The 17,021-nt window shown below is 58.8% G+C and overlaps 1 protein-coding gene across 2 annotated transcripts in view; it reads right to left on the bottom strand.

The window, feature by feature from the left end:
- The window catches only part of PDXK (pyridoxal kinase), a 35,901-nt gene extending 19,943 nt beyond the window's left edge, over positions 1–15,958 (bottom strand). The window contains exons 1-2 of one of the 2 annotated variants that reach the window (XM_058523199.1): positions 15,785–15,958; positions 2,727–2,781 (exon numbers count right to left, since the gene is read on the bottom strand). In XM_058523199.1, the coding sequence (XP_058379182.1) occupies positions 2,727–2,781; positions 15,785–15,943 (214 nt within the window). In that variant the 5' untranslated portion in view covers positions 15,944–15,958. Of the gene's footprint in view, positions 1–2,726; positions 2,782–14,551; positions 14,699–15,784 lie in introns of those variants that run through there. The other variant, XM_058523200.1, reaches the window with a different exon arrangement.
- Between the last annotated feature and the right edge of the window lie 1,063 nt (positions 15,959–17,021).

Genomic DNA, 17,021 nt, shown 5'->3' with positions numbered 1-17,021 from the left:
CAGGATCTCTGACCTAGAGGAGGAGGCAAATCTTGGCTAGCAGGACTGCGTACTTGGGACCAGAGCTGATGGAAGTGCCCTCGCGCTGGGCGACCCCGACCCCAGGAGACAAGCAACACGGGTGGAAGTGTTCAGAGCCTCTGAGTAATCTGGCACTGCTAGGTGTCCCAGCGCAGGATCTGCAGGGCGGCTTGTGGAGCAGGGTGTAGAAGTTTGTGGTTGAACTCTCGAGGCCGGTCACACATGGCCTGAGCTGAGCACTCAGCGCACAGTAGGACCACATCATGGAACTAACACAACAGTGAAGCCTCCACCAGACAGCTTGAGAAGCACAGCGTCAGACGAGGACGTTCACGAGTGGGGACAGCCTCTAACCGGACGGTTCACACATGGCCCTGCAGTAAATCTTTCTCCCTGTATAGACAGGCCTTAATAGACGCTCGCTGGAGGCGAGTGCAGTAAAAAAAATTAAGTGCTTCCAGTTCTTTAAAAAAAAAAAACAGGTAAAAATAGCAAGTACTTTTGGGTCCAAAGCCCAGGACAGAACAGACAGGTCATCGTGGGCGTCATATACACACGGTGAGCGATTCAGCTCTGCTCCCGAGAGCGGGGGCCGTGTGGGTGCATGGGGGCAGCTGAGTTCCGTGTCCTAACCACCAGCCCCGATGGCTCCCCAGGTGTCACGTGCCACACTGCCACGGGGGCTGCTATAAGAGAAACACCAGCCTCACGTCTCAGCAGCAGAGTCTGGGCAGGGGTGAGGGGAACAGAAAGGGGCACACAGGCTCAGAGGCACAGTGAGGCCTCACCTGGCTACTCCAGGCTGGGGTGGTGGCACCTGAGCCACAGAGGTGGCCCTGGGGAGGCCTCCCCCTGGAAGCCCCGATTAGGCTGCACAGACAGCCTCATGGGCCCAAGTGCAGGATGCTCGGAGTCGCCCACAGACTGTAGCTGCCTGAGGGGTACCCTCGGCCAGGCAGGCCCTAAATGGCACCTAAGAGGCTGGGCTGGGGGCAGCAGGCTCTTCTCTACCCCGGGGGCTCCCAGGAACCACGGGGTGGGCCCCTCTGGAACGGAAGCCCTCATCCTCCTTTTGGCCCTAACCAGCCCTGCGCCTGCGTGGGCTCCCAGGCACGGGGTGGGCGGGCAGTCTGTCTTCATCCACTCCCCCAGCAGCAGGCCAAAGGCCCCTTTCTGTCCAGGACCCCTCAGGATGGCCAGTCCACCACCAACTGAGAAGGCACCACAGGAGCCCAGAAGACAGCCAATCACTACTGAAGCCCCCAGGAGCCCCGACCCCTCACCCTGGGATCTGGTGCAAAGGGCACAGGAGTTTCTGGGCCAGGTCTTTGCTTTTGTTGAACTAATGCTGGAATAATTATGGAATAATATGATACTCAGCAATAAATTTAATTCCATCATTTAATGCCCACGCCAGTTTGGCTCATTTACTTAAAAAAAAAAAAGGAGGGTGGTTAAAACAGCCAATAAAACGTGGGATTCGGGGAAGTTTGCTGGATCGACTTAAACTTTTTGTTTGTTTCGACTTAAACTTTTTGGGACTTCTCCAAGCTTCAGAGCACCCTGCATACTTGGCAGAGCAAAAGTAGGAAAGGACTTTTAGAACTGTAGCCTTTTCATTCAAGCCCGGCACGTAATTCTTCCCGCTCGATTTATGGCTTACAACACCCCCGCCTTTCCAAGAAAAATCACACGCAAGAGATTACAGAAAATCTTCCCTATGTGGGCTGAGGCCAAGGCACCAGCCCGCATCTCCTGTTGGCGCAACACCAGGCTGTTCCCGGGACATTCTGTGCTCCCCAGGTTCCACCTGGGTTCAGAGTAATTTCAGAAGAGGCGACGTGGCAACGCTTCCAAGAACTGAGCAGCGTCATTCTCCTGCAGCGCATAGTGTGGGGATCAGGGGGCAGGGCAGCCCTGAGCTCGGGAGCTCGCCCCAACAACTCGAGGGCTTTCCAAGGGCAGTGACGCTCACATACCCTGAGCCAGTAATTCCACTTCAAGGCTTCTGTGCACAGAAATCCTTGGGGTCCCCGTGTGCTGAGAGACATACACACAGGCTCCCCCAGGTGCTGGTTTTTATTTTTATTTTTTTGCTGAGGAAGATTCACCCTGAGCTAACATCTGTTGCCAATCTTTCTCTTTTTGTACATGAGCCACCGCCACAGCACGGCCACAGATGAATGGCGTACGTCTGCGCCCAGGAACCAAACCCAGGCTGCTGAAGCGGAACACGCTGAACTTAACCACTAGGCCAGCAGGGCTGGCCTGCACTGGTTTTTAATAGAGAAATCAGGATCCACCCACACGTCCACCAGAAGCACACACACACGTGGGGCCCTCCTCACAGCCCACAGCGTCACCCCGGTAGACAACGGGGGTGTGAGCAGATGCGTCACTCAGAGGATGGCATGGCCCTAGAGCAGGAGCTGGGATCGCTGTCGTTGCTTTACGGAGAAGGAAACTGAGGCACTGAGAGGTTACGCCACATGCCCCTGGTCACCCAGCTCCAATGCGGCCGAGCTGAGGTTCAGAGGCAGCAGGCCACGCTCCAAGACAGGCAGACCCCAGCCCCTCTGGCCTTAAGGGGGTCACCTCCGGCTCCATTTCTCCATCCGTCACATGAGGGCTAGGACCCCTGATTTTTAAAGGGCCACTTCTCACGCCCACACAGCCCCATGATGACGCTGAGGCCAAGGCCTTACCTGTGTGGTTTGAAAACTGGACAGAGTTCACTGCGTCGATCTCAAACCCCAATACCTGCAAGACACACAGAAGGAGAAGGTGTGAGAGAGTCAGGCGGGCTCGCTGACCCACCGCACAGGCCCGACAACGGCCCAGGGGCCAGCCCACAGGAGGGGGCTGACCGAGGCTGGCCGAGTGCAGGCCCCCAGGTGCAGGCTGGACAGTCCCCGAGGTGGGGAACAGGAGGGTCTCCCCGAGTTGGGCTCGGTATTTGCACTCTCGGTGCCGTACGTGTCTGGTGATGGGCTTCATTCACTCCTTTACTTAGGAAATATGTTGAGGAGCGACCAGCCCAAAGGGCGGAGACTTGGAAGCCACTGCCCACCTGCTGGAACTCAATGGAGAAGCACTTTCGGATCCTTCTGGAAATCCCACCAAGTGAAAGTGCTCAAGGAAACCAAAGAGACGTCCATCAGTTCCGACACTGAAGGAGGGTGTGAGGTTTCAAGCCGCCACCCCTATGAGGAGGCAAGGCCAAGGCCTCCCCACTCGGGGACACAGCTGACCACTCCCTCTCCGGCAGCCTGGCCGGCAGCCCTCCATCATCACATGGCAGCCGGGGAAAAGGCAGGCGCCCAGCCTGGGGCCGAACGTCCCCCAAGAACAATCACAAACCTGCGCACTGACAAGGGAGGGACCTCACGACGCTGGGCCAGCCTCCCACCAGCCCTGGCGTGGGGTCACCAGCCTTGTCAGGGGCTCTGGGCACGAGGAGTGGTTCTGAAGGGAGAAGGGGGAGAGTGGGCGCTCTGGCCAAGGGAGCCACAACACGACTTCTAGCCGGTTCATCTACAGCACACGAAGCAGGCGACGGAGAAAAGCTAAAGCTATCGCTGGGCTAAAAGCTGATTCACAAAAAGCAGGAGCTCCCCTTTTAATGAAAGGGGAGAAAGGGTTCTGTCTCAAATGGCCCGGACGGCTCACGAGCCAACGCTGACGGGCGCTCGTGGTGACAGGGTGAGAACCAGAGCCATCCGTCCTCACACTTACCTTGACTCTCCTCATTTTCCACACTCATTCAGTACTGATTCACTCAGGCACAATGACGTACGGGACACTGCAGATCCCTGGGCAGCGATGAACCACATTCTCTGTGGGTCCCCCTGCGCCCCTCGGCTGTCAGAGGGGGTGGGCACCAGGACACTTCCCAGCCCATCTCCCTGCCTCTGTGTACTACCCTCACCCTGGGTCCCTGCCAGGCCCCAGGGGCTTCTTCCACCCGCCTCTTCCAAGCTGGCCCGCGCTGCCACCATCGCAGGTGGACCCAGGACAATGGCCCTGCTGTGTGGTCCCCACTCCCCCGCCTCTCAGAGTGTCCACTGCATCACTCCGCAGAACTGGCCATCTCAGCTGCCTGAGGAAGCTGCCCAGCGCTGCACAAAGGCCGCTGGCGCAGGGTCCTGTACTCCAGAATGAAGCCGCGAACCACCACCCACCACGAGGCGAGGCGAAACCCCCAGGAGCAAATCAATCCCACGTGAGCAGTGTATCAGGGCCTGGCCAGTCCTCCAGACCCGCGGGCGCCAGGCAGTCACCCCTCGAGAGCAAAGGGAGGGGCCTCGGGGCTGTCAGCACAGGAGTGACACCTAGGCCTTCCTTTCGTATCCACACCCCCATATGAACGATGCGACCTGGGGAGGTCGGGGCTCATACGTGGACCCATCCACCATTTGTCCTTCAGACACTCGAGTCCAAACAAGCTCTCGGCCGGCGCTGACTTCGGAGCCACGTGAAACCACGTCATGACGATAGGTGTTTAAATTGGATTCCACGCACACTGAGAGCTGGGCTGTCCTGCTGGCTCCATCAGTGGGAGAAGGTCATCATCTCTCCATTCAGAGGCTCTGGCTTTGCCCACGTCTAGGACGTGGGACTGAACTGAGAGCACTGTCCTCACACAAGGCCGGACCACAAAAACCATGTCATCTGCTAGGATCGGCGTGAACAGAACCAGTCATGCCTGGAAATCCAGGGACACAGGCTCACGGAGTCCTGGGACCTGCCTCCCCGTCTCCGTCTGCTCCATGCCACCCAGGCCACCAGCACAGCCTCTCAGTCTCCCACATTACCCCACCACTTCCCACTACCCTTCCTGAGGGAAGTGCACCCCTCGCCGGCCCCTCCACGCCTGCAACTCCCTCTGGGGCTGCGCTGGGCCCACACTGCCGCCCACCCGGCACCTGCCTACACGAGGCTGCAGAGGGGCCAGCTGGCCAGCCAGGAAGAGTCCTCCACCCTCTCCTCAACTCTCTCAGCTCCATCACACCCCATTCCGCCTCCACGGCCCCCGGGCTTCTCCACCACAGCTGTCCCCAGCCCACTGTACCAGCGCTGCAGTGCATGGCGGGTCAGTCGCTGCTGTCCTCTGTGACAGTCGGGGCCCCAGGAGGGCAGGACCCCACTCTTTAGGACACGCGGGGACAGAGCAGGGCTTAAAGAGCGTTTACTGATCGGACACATAGACCACACATGTTTCCTCGTGTCCGTCTCCCTCGCGCCCTGCTCGAGACCCCAGCCCCGGCCCCAGCTCACCCCAAGGGGCGCTGAGTCTCCCCTCCATTCCCTCCTCACTCCTGGGTCGCAGCCAGGTGTCCCCTGGGAAGTCCACTTCCGCAGCTGAGGCCACCCAAGGGCCAGCACGAGAGACCCCACCCAAACGAGCCACACACAAGCAGTGGGACGCCAGGCCCACCAACAGAAGTGCGAAGACAGAGGCCCTGCCTGGGGTGTGGGGAGTCGGGGACAAGGCCATGAACTCAACTGCTGACAAGGGGAAGGGGACCGACCAGGGGAATGAGGAGAAAGGCCAAGGGGTGTTCAAGTCCTCGAAAACCTACTGCCAGGACTTCTAGTTAAACGTGGCCACTGACCTTCAGACCCTCTCCCTCCCCCAAATCCCAGGAAAATGAGAACAAAGGACCTTTGTATAACACTGATCCACAAGGACAAAGAGAGGGACAAAGACAGGGTAGGTGAGAGATTCCAACAAACTCCGGAGTAGACAAACAGATCCTTCACGGAGCACAGTTACCTAAAACCGCAGTACTACAGAGGGGGACGTGGAGAAGGGTGGGCCTCTTCACCTGCAGAACGTCCCAAAGAGAGGGCGAGAGAGAGACAGCGCGTGAGAGAGACAGAGAGAGTGTGAGAGAGAGAGAAAGTGAGAGAGACAGAGCATGAGAGACAGAGAGAGTGTGAGAGAGACAGAGCGTAAAGACAGAGAGAGTGTGAGAGAGACGGAGTGTGAGAGACAGAGAGAGTGTGAGAGAGACTGTATGAGAGAGAGAGAGTGAGAGAGAGACAGAGAGTGTGAAAGAGAGAGAAAGTGTGAGAGACAGAGAGAGTGTGAGAGACAGAGAGAGTGTGTGTGTGTATATGAGAGAGAGAGAGACAGGGAGGTCGGAAACCAAGGGGAGAGGCTGGCCCCAGAGGCCCCCATCCCTCCGCCATTTTGCTCTGGCTGTCCTTGCCTTCTCCTGTGCACCAACAACTTCCCAAACTCCTTTTCCCTCTTCACCCGAACACCACCAACCAACCTTCAAGTCTCCCTTTAATGTTCAAAAATAGGCCAAACTCTCCGGTGTGGGCAATCAGGAGAGCGGCTGCCCCTGGGAAGGCAGGGGTGGCGCCTGGGAGCGGGCTTCTGGGTGCTGCTCACATTCCCTTCTTCACGTGGGTGGCGGTGACGGGGGTGCATTCGCTTTGTGAACTCACTGAGCTATACATTTATGATTTGTATTTAACAAGTCTTCCTAAACATTTTAAGCCAGTATTACCAGGACTTAAAGTAATAAAACAAAAATCAACCATCTTATTAAACTAAAAAGTTAAAATTGGCACTTTGCAAGTTGACTTTTCAGATCTCACGGCCTCCTAGACAGGGATATAGCAGTACTTCAAATGCTTTAAAATTCTAATCAATTCTGAGGAAACAGATTTGAAGCAATGATGACACAAATCCTGAAAACCCTGCCAAAATATCTTGCTGCATTGCTTCTGGATGTGCAGATAATTAATCCTTTGGAGCTGGCAAATTGGAAGTCGCTATTTTCTGCTTTGAAATGACAGAGAGAGCTAAGCCCCTGGGCTGGCATCTCCATTTCAAATACCGCCAGGGAAATGGGCTTATTAGTCAGTATGACACGTTAGTTTGAGTGCACCTATCAAACCACACGTGTGGGGCCGAGCGAGACTCAGGAAAAGACCACACAGAGGGGCCGAGCTCCAACACGGAGCCCTTGGCCCCCAGAGGAAGGAGGCTCCTGTGGTTAAAATCTAGTCTTCAGCTCAAACTCGCCCTTTGTACTCGGCCCTGTGATGCTGGGGCTTTGACCTGGAAATCACATCCCTGTGAGAGAGAGAGAAACTGGGAGAAGAGGAGGGTCCTGCGTCTTCCAGGTGGCCGTTATCCCAGCATTCTTCCTCTCCCAGGCAGTGACAGGCCTTCCCCTAGCAGCAACTAACTCCACTTTGTGGATTTTCCGTCACAGGCAGAGTGCCTCATCACACCCCCCACAGCCCCCCCTCCCCCCGAACTCCTTAAGTTCTAACGACCACAACCTCTTCTCTCTGATCCCACAGTGTCAGCTGCTGGCTGGTGCCGCCTCCACCAAATCTTCATGTTCCCTTTTCCCTTTTCTGTTCTCCCAATACCTGCTTTAACAACTGTCTCTATTAAATTCTCTGTGAAAATAATTGCTCTGGTTTCTGTTTCTGGACTGGCCCCGGCCTGACACATTCTGTCTTCTCCCACCCCCAGGGGAGGCAGAGAGAGACTGACTCTTGTCCAGGGGTCAGTCCTGTGTCCCGGACACCCGCACAGGGTGAGCAGCTGGGCTCCCCCTATGTTCGCCTCCTGCCCTGTGTGCAGGGCAGATCAAGTTCCTATAACCTTGGCAGCCTTCACATGAATCACATTACATGGGAGCAGACCAGGGGAGCCCACGGACCCTACTGACTATCAAGACCACGCGATATGGGCCAATTTACAGGACAGCACGGCTGGTCTATGTATTCTCGTGGGTGAGAATCACATGGTTTTACAGTAAATGTAAAACATTTCCTCAATGGCCTGTGGGCTCCTGTGGATTCTCAGAATTCTAAGAATGGCCCCAGTGGCCCTCGCTCGCCCTTGCACAACCCCATGTGAGCGCGGCCGGAACCTGTAACTGTGATCTCTCTCCTCTGATTATGTTCTGTGGCAAAGGGGAGATTATCTAGGCGAGGCTAGTCTAATAACACAAACCCTTTAGAAGCAGAGAGTTTTCTCTGGCTGATGGGCAGAAGAAATCCGAGCAATGTGAATGAGAGGATTGGATGCACTGTTGCTGGCTTCAAAGATAGAGGTCACGTGTTGAGCAATGCAGTTGTGCAAGTCAGTTTTATATACAGCCATTATTAAAAACTGAGTCATAAAACTACACACCTAAATTATGTCTAAAGCAAATATAAGAAATATTCTAGCCTCACCACCCCCTAACTAGTTTGCTGTACTTTTCCATTAGCCAGGATCTCGAGCTTTCTGCGCTGGTTGGATCGGCATGGCAGAATTCTGCACAATGGAGGCCACCGTGCATCTCTTCCAACTCACGCCAGCAGCTTACCGTCAGCCGGCTGGAAGTACTGACACCATGGAAATTGGCACACACACTATCAATCAGCCCTCCCCGACCCCCCAGCCAGTTTTGTAACATTTACCAGCACACCACCAACACACAGTAAAAAGATATAAATAAGACTTGTTTTAAGAAAAAAGAGGAAGAACTGACTAGTTCAGCCCAGGGAGAATGAGGGGAGGAAGGCCTTGAAGAGAGAGGGGAGAAACACCACCTCCACCAACTCCTGCTGCCGCAGACAAGCAGGATCCCCCCTCCCAGCACTGCCCTCTGTCAGCCAGCCGACTGAGGCCGTGCCTCCCCTTCTGCCTCCAGCTTCCCCATCCCACCGCCAGCCAGGCGCCAGGTGCTCGGGGAACTCTCTCCAGTGCCCCATCTCTGCTGTGACAGCCTGCGAGCCTGCTTCATGGCCCCTTACTCCCCTTCCTGTGAGTCTTAACTGGCCTCCCTGCCACCATTCTCCTCGTCCCCTCCCCTCACTCCTAGATGTACCCCGCCAAACCCCAAACTTTGAGGGCTTGCCACTGCCCGTGGGAGGAAGCCCAGACCCCCGTTCTGTGATTTCCACGCTGTGGCTGCAGAGCTGCTGGCCACTTTCTGAACCCTAGGAAGCTGTGAAACCTCTGTGAGCTCCTCTCTTCAATCTAAATGTCCTCCTTCCAGCCTCCAAGCCCTGTTCCAACCTCGCCCTCTCAGCCTCTGCTGCTGCACCTGGACTTGGCGGGGTTTTCAGGACTTTGGGGCTCCCCACCACCTGTGGCCCCCCCAGGATGAGCCCACCATCCCATGCACCTCTGAACAAAGAAGGCTGGTGGTGGTCAAAGCCCCGGCCTCAGGCTCTACTAGCAAACCCACTCTCACTTCAGAAAAAGCCAGAAGCCTTGGCCGAGAAGTCCCACAACACAGCAAGCCCCCGCTCCCCACCAACTACAACCCAACCCCGCTCGGGCTGCGAAGGGAAATCTGGCTACACACGACCACAATTGATGCTGAGCAGGCAGGGGTCTCAGATTGAAAGGGGCCACTGAGATTCACAGCCAGCCAAACTCGGAGGCACTTCTGGCGGGGTCCTGACATCAGACACGCTGCCTGTCACCTGGTAGGGCCTGTCAACCTACTGACAGAAGAGCAATGTGGACGTGCACATGGTGTGTGGGGAGAACCCAGTCTCCTGCCAATAGAGGAGGCCACTCAGACTCCTCACTCCCAGGCTGAGCCCAGGCTGGCGGGATGGCTCAGAAACGACTCCAGCTTCCTATCCCTGCCAATGTGCAGGGGAAACACGGCAACAATCAGTGCACAGGTGCACGTGGGTAGAGCGCTTTCAAATGCTCCGTAGTCATCCAAACACACAGAGCAATGACGGCCAGGACGCAATCAACTTCTCCAGTCTAACCCCCCACAGCAGCCGGATGCCGTCAAAACAGGCTCCCATCCTCTGTCCCCATGCAGGCCTCAGGCTGCCTTTCCAGGCAGTGTCCCTCCTCAAGGGCAGCTACATGTGCCAGGGGGGCCTGAAGCCACGCTCTGGTCCCTCGGCCTTGGGCGGGTGACGCATGCTCCCAGCAGCCAGATGCCCGCCTTGATGCTGCATCGCCAGCCCACTTGGCTGACAGTGAGGCAGACACAGTGACACGGTCGTTAACTCGGCAGCTCGGCAATCCGCCCTCATTGGGGAGGCAGAGCGCTCAGAAGAGCAGGAGTGGGGAAGCTCTGGAATATTCCAGGGCAGGTCCCAACCCACCCAGACCACCCTGGTTCCTCTTGGGGGAGAGGTTAGTGTTGGGCAGGGACAAGAGTCACTGTCTTCAAGAATCCCCACTGTGGCTTGTTTTGCAAGACTTTAGCCACTTTCAGAGGAAATTAGAATTAGAAGAGAGGGGACACGAGGGTGTCATGTGACTGTTGTCATCTTCATCAGCCTCAGGGGCCCAGCTCCGTGTCCCTTCTACCAGCCCTATAATTCAGCTCAACCCTCATCCAGCGTCCTCTGATCTCCAATGGGAACTTCTACTGGAAACAGTCCCCAGCCCTGCACGGACAGGCCATACGGCAGACACGTCATATGGCCTGTCTGCCCTTGACCTGCAGCCCCCTCTCCACACAGGGGCGGGGGAGGAGGGGACGGGGTCACAGGCTTGCCCTGACTCTCCCCACCCTCTGCAAATACCGGATCATCCTGCCTGACGCTCTATCTCCTCTGTCGCTGGTCAGGTTAACACATTCCCCTCCGCCACTAAAATGTACTTTAGACTCAAGCCCGGAAAGAAATTGAAAAACAGGGTCAAGGTTCTGCTCTTTTCTCTACTGTACAACGTTTTTCTCTACGTGACACCATAAGCAGTGTGCTTTGGGGACCTGGCCAAAAGCAGTTTGGGAACCACAGCCCCGAAGGCCAGACCCACAGGCGTCCAGCAGGCACAAATCCGTGCCAGGCTCACCGTGCAGCAGCTGTGCTGGCAACACGGGCAGAGCTCCGTCCAGACAGCGCCCTGGACGCCCAGCACCTTCTGATTGCCAAGAGGACTGCTCTTACTCTGCAGACGAGGCTTAAAAAGGCTCAGAAGGCAGGGCCAGGTCCCTGAGCCAGAACTCCAAGATGAGGGGACATGGGGACAGTCCCCACAGATGGCCTCTCCACCACCCCTCCCACACATTTTCCAGTCTGTCTCTGAGTAGCATGAGGGCAGATCTGTGGGGCCCAGGCAGAGCCACCTCTCCCGCCATTTCTAAGTTTCCTTCCTACACTCAGCCGTGTGAACAGACGTACCTCTAGAGTCTCCAGCTGTACGATGCCAATCAAAACTCCGAATATACCCCTCACCAAGCACAGCTCTGGGAGTTCGGGGACGCCTCCCCTCCGAACTCCAGCTGGAATTGCCAAGTATGAGACTCTAAGGCCATTTCCCCAGCGCATCCTGTGCGCGCTAAGGCTGGGGCAAGCCCAGTCGGCGGGCCATCCCCACCTGTCCCCCTGCTCCTCCCTGCTCCAGCGGTGCTCAGACGTGGGGGTGGGGGGGCAAAATGCCCACACGGGACTCTGTGTAGCATCCTGCAGTGCCAACAGATTGATTCGACAAGAGCCAAGCAGCCTGGGCCAAAGGAAGCACACGCAGACCAACAAGGAATCCAGACTCAGGAAGCGCTAAGCGGTTAAGGGCAGAAAGCGTCCTGGGAACTAAGAAGCTTCTGGAAATTGCTCTTGTGATGGGCTGAACTGTGTCCCACCCAAATGCCTATGCTCAAGTCCCAACCCCCAGCACCCTGGAATGTGACTGTATTTGGAGACGGGGTCTTTAAAGAGAGGAAGAGGTTAAATGAGGTCACTAGGGTGGGCTGTAACCCAATCTGAATGGTGTCCTTATGAGAAGAGGAGATCAGGACACAGACACACACAGAGGGACGGCCATGTGAGGACACAGGGAGAAGACGCCGTCTACAAGGAGAGAGGCCTCAGGAGGAACCAACTCTGCTGACACTGTGATTGTGGACTCCCAGCCTCCAGACCGTGAGACAATCAACTGCTGTTGTTTAAGCCGCCTGGTCTGTGGTGCTCTGTCACAGCCGCCGGAACATAACAACACAGCCCTGTTTGAGGTCCAGCTGCGGGGGAGCACATTTTGAACACCACCATCCCTGGCTTTCCCCCTCTCCTCTGCTCACTCCATCCCCCAAAACTACATCTTATTACTGTAATTAGGAGGAGGAGGTAATTGGGGCAAAGGATGCAGGGAAGGAAGGGAGGACCCAACCCACATCCACTCCTGACAGGGGTCCTGGCCTCCACGAGATGCCCCGGCACACGTGGGTACCACCCACCCCACCCTCCTGCCTGGTCCTTCTGCACAGTGGGAGGTGAGTAAGGCACCCCTGGGCACTGCAGGCCCACCTCATTCAGCAGTCGGCATCCCCAAGACCCTGCTGTACTCCCCATCTCCCCCGGTCCTAAAACAACCTATTAAACAGGCCTCACATCTATCTACAGAAGAGGCAACTGAGCACCAGAGGGCTCCATGTAGAAGGTGGCCTCTTCAAGGTCACAACCCTAAAGAAGAGGCCCTGCCTTCCATGACACTCGCCCGCCATGCTCCTCCTGGACCTCACAAACCTCACAAACCTCGAGGGGAGGAAGTGCAGGGATAAATTAAATCAGAGAGCGGTGTCACCCCTGCCCCAGGGATGACAGGAGGGAGGAGATGACACAACGCTCCCCCCACCAGCCTCTGTCCCTCAAGCCCACAGGTAAGGATGCAGGGCACTGGGGAGGCCCCAGGTAAGAACAGCAGCTCTGTCCTTAAGAGGCACTTACTTCCCCAGGTGGGCAGTCTGGAGGAGCCCCCTCCCTCAAGTGAGTGTGGAAGTTGAGGGTATGTGCCTGGAAGTTCAGGAACTGGGGACACTGCTGCAGCACCGGGGTGAGCTGAGGAAGGGAACAGTTTGCCCAGCGGAAAGAGAAAGAAGGGCATGGCAGCAGGGGCACGGGGAGGAGGACGGGGCAGAGGGCACAGGGAAGCCAGCGGGGGCCCACACACCTCTGCCAAGGGCGGTTCCCAGGGCGCCCTGGCCAACGCTGGGCTGGGGATGCCCCTGTTGCTGGGCAGCGAGCTGAAGCTGTTCTCGGAGCCCTGCCCGGCTCCACCCTCCCAGGCTACCCAGCTTTGGGGTCCTGCACCCTTCCCCCCAAGCACAGTCCCAGTGGCTCTGCCCAACAACCCACCTAACCTGCCTCCCCTCCCCAAGGAGCTGGGGGGGGCAGTCCGTCCAGAGCAGTGGCCAAGAGCGGGGGCTGTGGGACAATCCCAGGCCTGCACCCTGACCACTCCAGGGGGTCTGCCCCCCACTGGCCAGAATGAGAGGGGACAGGACTGTGCGCGAAGCACCAGACACTTCTCAACAGGTGCTCTCAGATGAGCGGCGGCCGCCCCACTTCAGACGGAACCCTGGTACCTTTCCACCTTCAAGCCTTTGCTCCACTATTTCCTCCTCAGCGCCAGGCCCCCCAGCCTCAGGTTAGCCCTTAAACTCTACTGGGAGGCATTTCCAACCCTTCCTACGGTCCTTCCAGCCAGTCTGCAGCCCGCAGGCAGGGCCCAGCACAGGACAGAGCATGCACAGCAGGGGCCCCAGGACCTGGCAGACCTGCTCCTCGATCGGGCATCGGGCCCAGGACAACAGGCCAAAGGTGAACGGTACAGGAGAGCCACCACCTTGCCCAAAGCGTCCAGCGCTCCTGCTGGGCCAACAAGGCAATGAAGTGCCGGTTACCCCGGTGTTGCCTCTGGCCCAGAATGCCACTCCACCGCACCCAGGCCTCCTCTTGCCCCTCCAAGGGCCGCCTAGCCATAACCACGGGGCTGCAATAGGAATCAGTGGGTGCCTGCCAGTGAGCCGCAGTGGGATGATGTGAGCCCCCCACCAGCACAGGCGGGGATGGTCAGTAGGGAAAGGTTAACACATTTAGAAGGTGGCTTCTAAAGCCAAACCCTGCACGGGCATGCACTGGTCTCCGGGCTTTTCTTCCTCAGGGGCCACACCTGCAGACAGGCCTTCTCTGCCCTATCCCCCGGCCCGGCGACCATCTCCCAGAATGGTCAGCCGCAGCGGGAGTGGTGAGACCCACCCTCGTCGGCCCGGGGGCCTCACTACCCATGAGCTTACTCCTCCTCCTCCTCCCTCCCAGCATCCTGGCCCACTGTGGGCAGAGACAAAACCCGGGGCGCCCAGCAGGTGAGCACTGCAGGCACCTGCCTATCGCCCCTCCTCCTCCGCTCCGGGGGCAGGGTCCCGGCTCGCGTGACTCCCCGGCCGCTGCGCCGCATTTTCTCGCCTCCAGGCAGCCCCCGCCCGCAGCTGGCCGGACCGGCGGGAAGGGGCGGAGGCTGGCGAGTGCGCACAGCTCGTGCGCCGGGGCTCCATCGTAACTAATCGCCCCCGACCCCCGCCCCATCCCACCCGCAGGGGCCGCCCCCGCGCCCCCAGCCCCCGCAAAGCGCCCGCCTCCCGGGCCCGCATCGGGCACCCTGGGCTCCAGACGGGGACCTGCGGCTACCTCGGTGGCCCGGCCAAGGTCACGCGGCCCGCCTGCGGCCACCCCGCCGCGGGCCCGCACGGCCGGGCGCGGGGACAGTGGCCGGGTTACGGAAGGCCGACCGGGCCGGGGCGGAGCGTACCTGCAGCGGGAACGTGGCCGCCCGGTTGCCCACGTAGCCGCGGACGACGTGGCTCTGGATGGAGAGCACCCGGCACTCCTCCATGCCGGGCCTGCCGCGGCGGCGCGGGGCCGGGCGGGCGTCAGCGTCTCCGCGCTCGCGGGGACTCCGGCTCCGCTCCGCTCCAGCCGCCCCGCTCCGGCCCCGCTCGGCGCAGGCGCTCGGCTCGGACGCCAGGCCGCCTCCCTCTGACCTCAGCGCGGCTGGGAACTCGCGGGTCCCGCGCTGCGCGGGGGGCGGGCCGGGGGCGGGCCTGGGCGGGACACCGCGCGGGCCCGCCCACCCCGCCCCTCCCGGGGGACGGAGAAAATCGAAACCGCGCTCCCCTGGGCCCCCGCGACCACGTCACTCTGTGCTCCCGGCACATGGGCGGGGGCAGCCAGCCTCCAACAGCTGGATTTGCACTTTTAATTTTTCCCACTAAGGGCACTGTTGCGTCGTTCATTCATTCATTGTCATTGATCCATTCATTCATTCCACGAGGTCTGCGCGCCCTGGCCCTGCGCCTCCCCTCCGACTTCCGGGCCCCACGCGCCCGGGCGCAGCGCGACCGTGAGCCGGTCCGACTGGGACAGCCGCGGAGGAAACGCGCCGGCGCGGCGCCGCGGGAGTGGGCGCGGGCCGGGGTGACCGCGGAGGCGCGGCGGGGCTGGAAGTGACCGGGACCGCCCTTCCCACCCCCCCGTGGCGCCTGCAGTGCCCGTTCCCCCTCCAGGAGCGGCAGGGCCCCCGAGCGCCCTGCAGGGTCCGGATCCCGCGTCCGATCCACACTCGCCCCTCTGGCCATCGCGCGGACCGGCGCAGGGACGCAAGAGCCCCGCTCACGCCGGCAGGACCAAAGAAGACCCAGGCCGGGCCTGCCCACCGGGGGGACGAGGAGCTGATGGCTGGGAGGCCACGAGGGGACCCGCCCTCCCCCAACGGGCGTGGGCGGCGGACATCTCCGCGGCACCATGAAACCCTTGGGGACCCCAGCCCCCCAACCCCAGCCACATGGCCGGCCCTCCCTTCTCAGGGTGCCTTGGGCTGCACCACGTGGCCGGTGCCCACTCCACCACATCCGCCCTGTGCCCACATTCAGCACCTGCCTGCGAGGACGAATCCAATGCCCCACAGTCACGACTCCCTCCCTTCCCTCCCACCCCCCCCACCCCCACACCCAGGCTTCCCCTGGCTACCCCTGGGGTTTCAGACCTCCAGAGATGGTGATTTGGGTCCCTTCTGGTGACCCGAGACAGCGTGTTTAAACCCCTCTAGCCTGATGAGAAGGTGGATGCAGTGACAGGCAGGTGCTGGGATAGTGAGGAAGGAGGGCTGGTCCTTAGCTGTCCAGACTTGAAAGAGGAAGAACATCCTAATGAATAATGATTAATTGTTGGTTAATCACAGCTAACATTTATTGAGTGCTTACTATGTGCTGAGCACCTTTCCTGAGTTAACATGTTTAATCTTCACCACCACTCTATACCGCCCGGGGTTCATCCCATTTTACAGATGAGGAAACTGAGCAGGAGAAACCAGAGGTTACAGAGTGAGTGACAAGCCTTGCTGGGTAAGAGCCCGGGAATCTGCAGGCGCCCGCAGCTCTGTTCACTGCCGTCACTGCCCTTTTCTCGTTCCTGCTCTGTGAGGTCAACCGCCCGTGGCTCTTAGGAGGGCCTGCTGAATCCATCTTCCTCTGCAGCTGACCTCACCCCCTCCTCACCTGATCTGTCACCTGCTGTCCCTCCCTCTCCCCGGGCAAACCTCATAAGCTGCCCCCCCATTCTCAGTCCCACCCCCTCAGACCTTTGGCCCCAGTGAATCCAAAGCACCAGGAGGGAAAGCGGCTCTGGACCCTCCTCCTTGACAGAGGGTCAAGGTAGCTAGAGGTCAAAACCCTGGGAATTATGTTTTGGTGAATTCACTTTCCTTGGGCTTTTGAAAGAGCTAGGTTCCTCATTCCCAATGGCCCATGGTTCCCAAACTGGTCACCTGGGGCCCTTGGTAAACTAGCCAAGACCCAGCCCTGTCCTGCCTCCCTGAGGCTGGCCCCCTGTGCACTCTTTCAGCTCTCTAGGCGCTTCTGAGACCACTCAAGTGTGAGGCACTGTTGAGGCAGATGAGTTAATCTGGTGTTTTTATGAGCACTGTCAGTTGTCACTAGTTATCAGCCTACAAACAAACCTCTTTCCTTGATGACTCAGATAGTGATGACCTTCCAGAAACTCCCAGTCTATTGAAGACACTCCCCGTCCAGGCCAGCCAAGTGATGGGTGGGCTGCCTCACCTCTGCATCGGGGTAGGGGGCAGAGCCCCTGGAGACCCCTCCCACCCAGTCCCATGTGCCCCTAGGCCTGCGGAGCAGCCTTTCCTGGGAGATGGCACTGTCCCTAATGTGCAGTGCATGCCCTGCAGCGGGCGCCCTCAGCTGGTTAGGAAGAGGCAACAA

Source organism: Diceros bicornis, chromosome 27, assembly GCF_020826845.1.
Source record: "Diceros bicornis minor isolate mBicDic1 chromosome 27, mDicBic1.mat.cur, whole genome shotgun sequence".
NCBI lineage: Eukaryota > Metazoa > Chordata > Mammalia > Perissodactyla > Rhinocerotidae > Diceros > Diceros bicornis.
The sequence above is the reverse complement of the archived record's forward strand: the minus strand, read 5'-3'. Positions and strand labels throughout refer to the sequence as shown.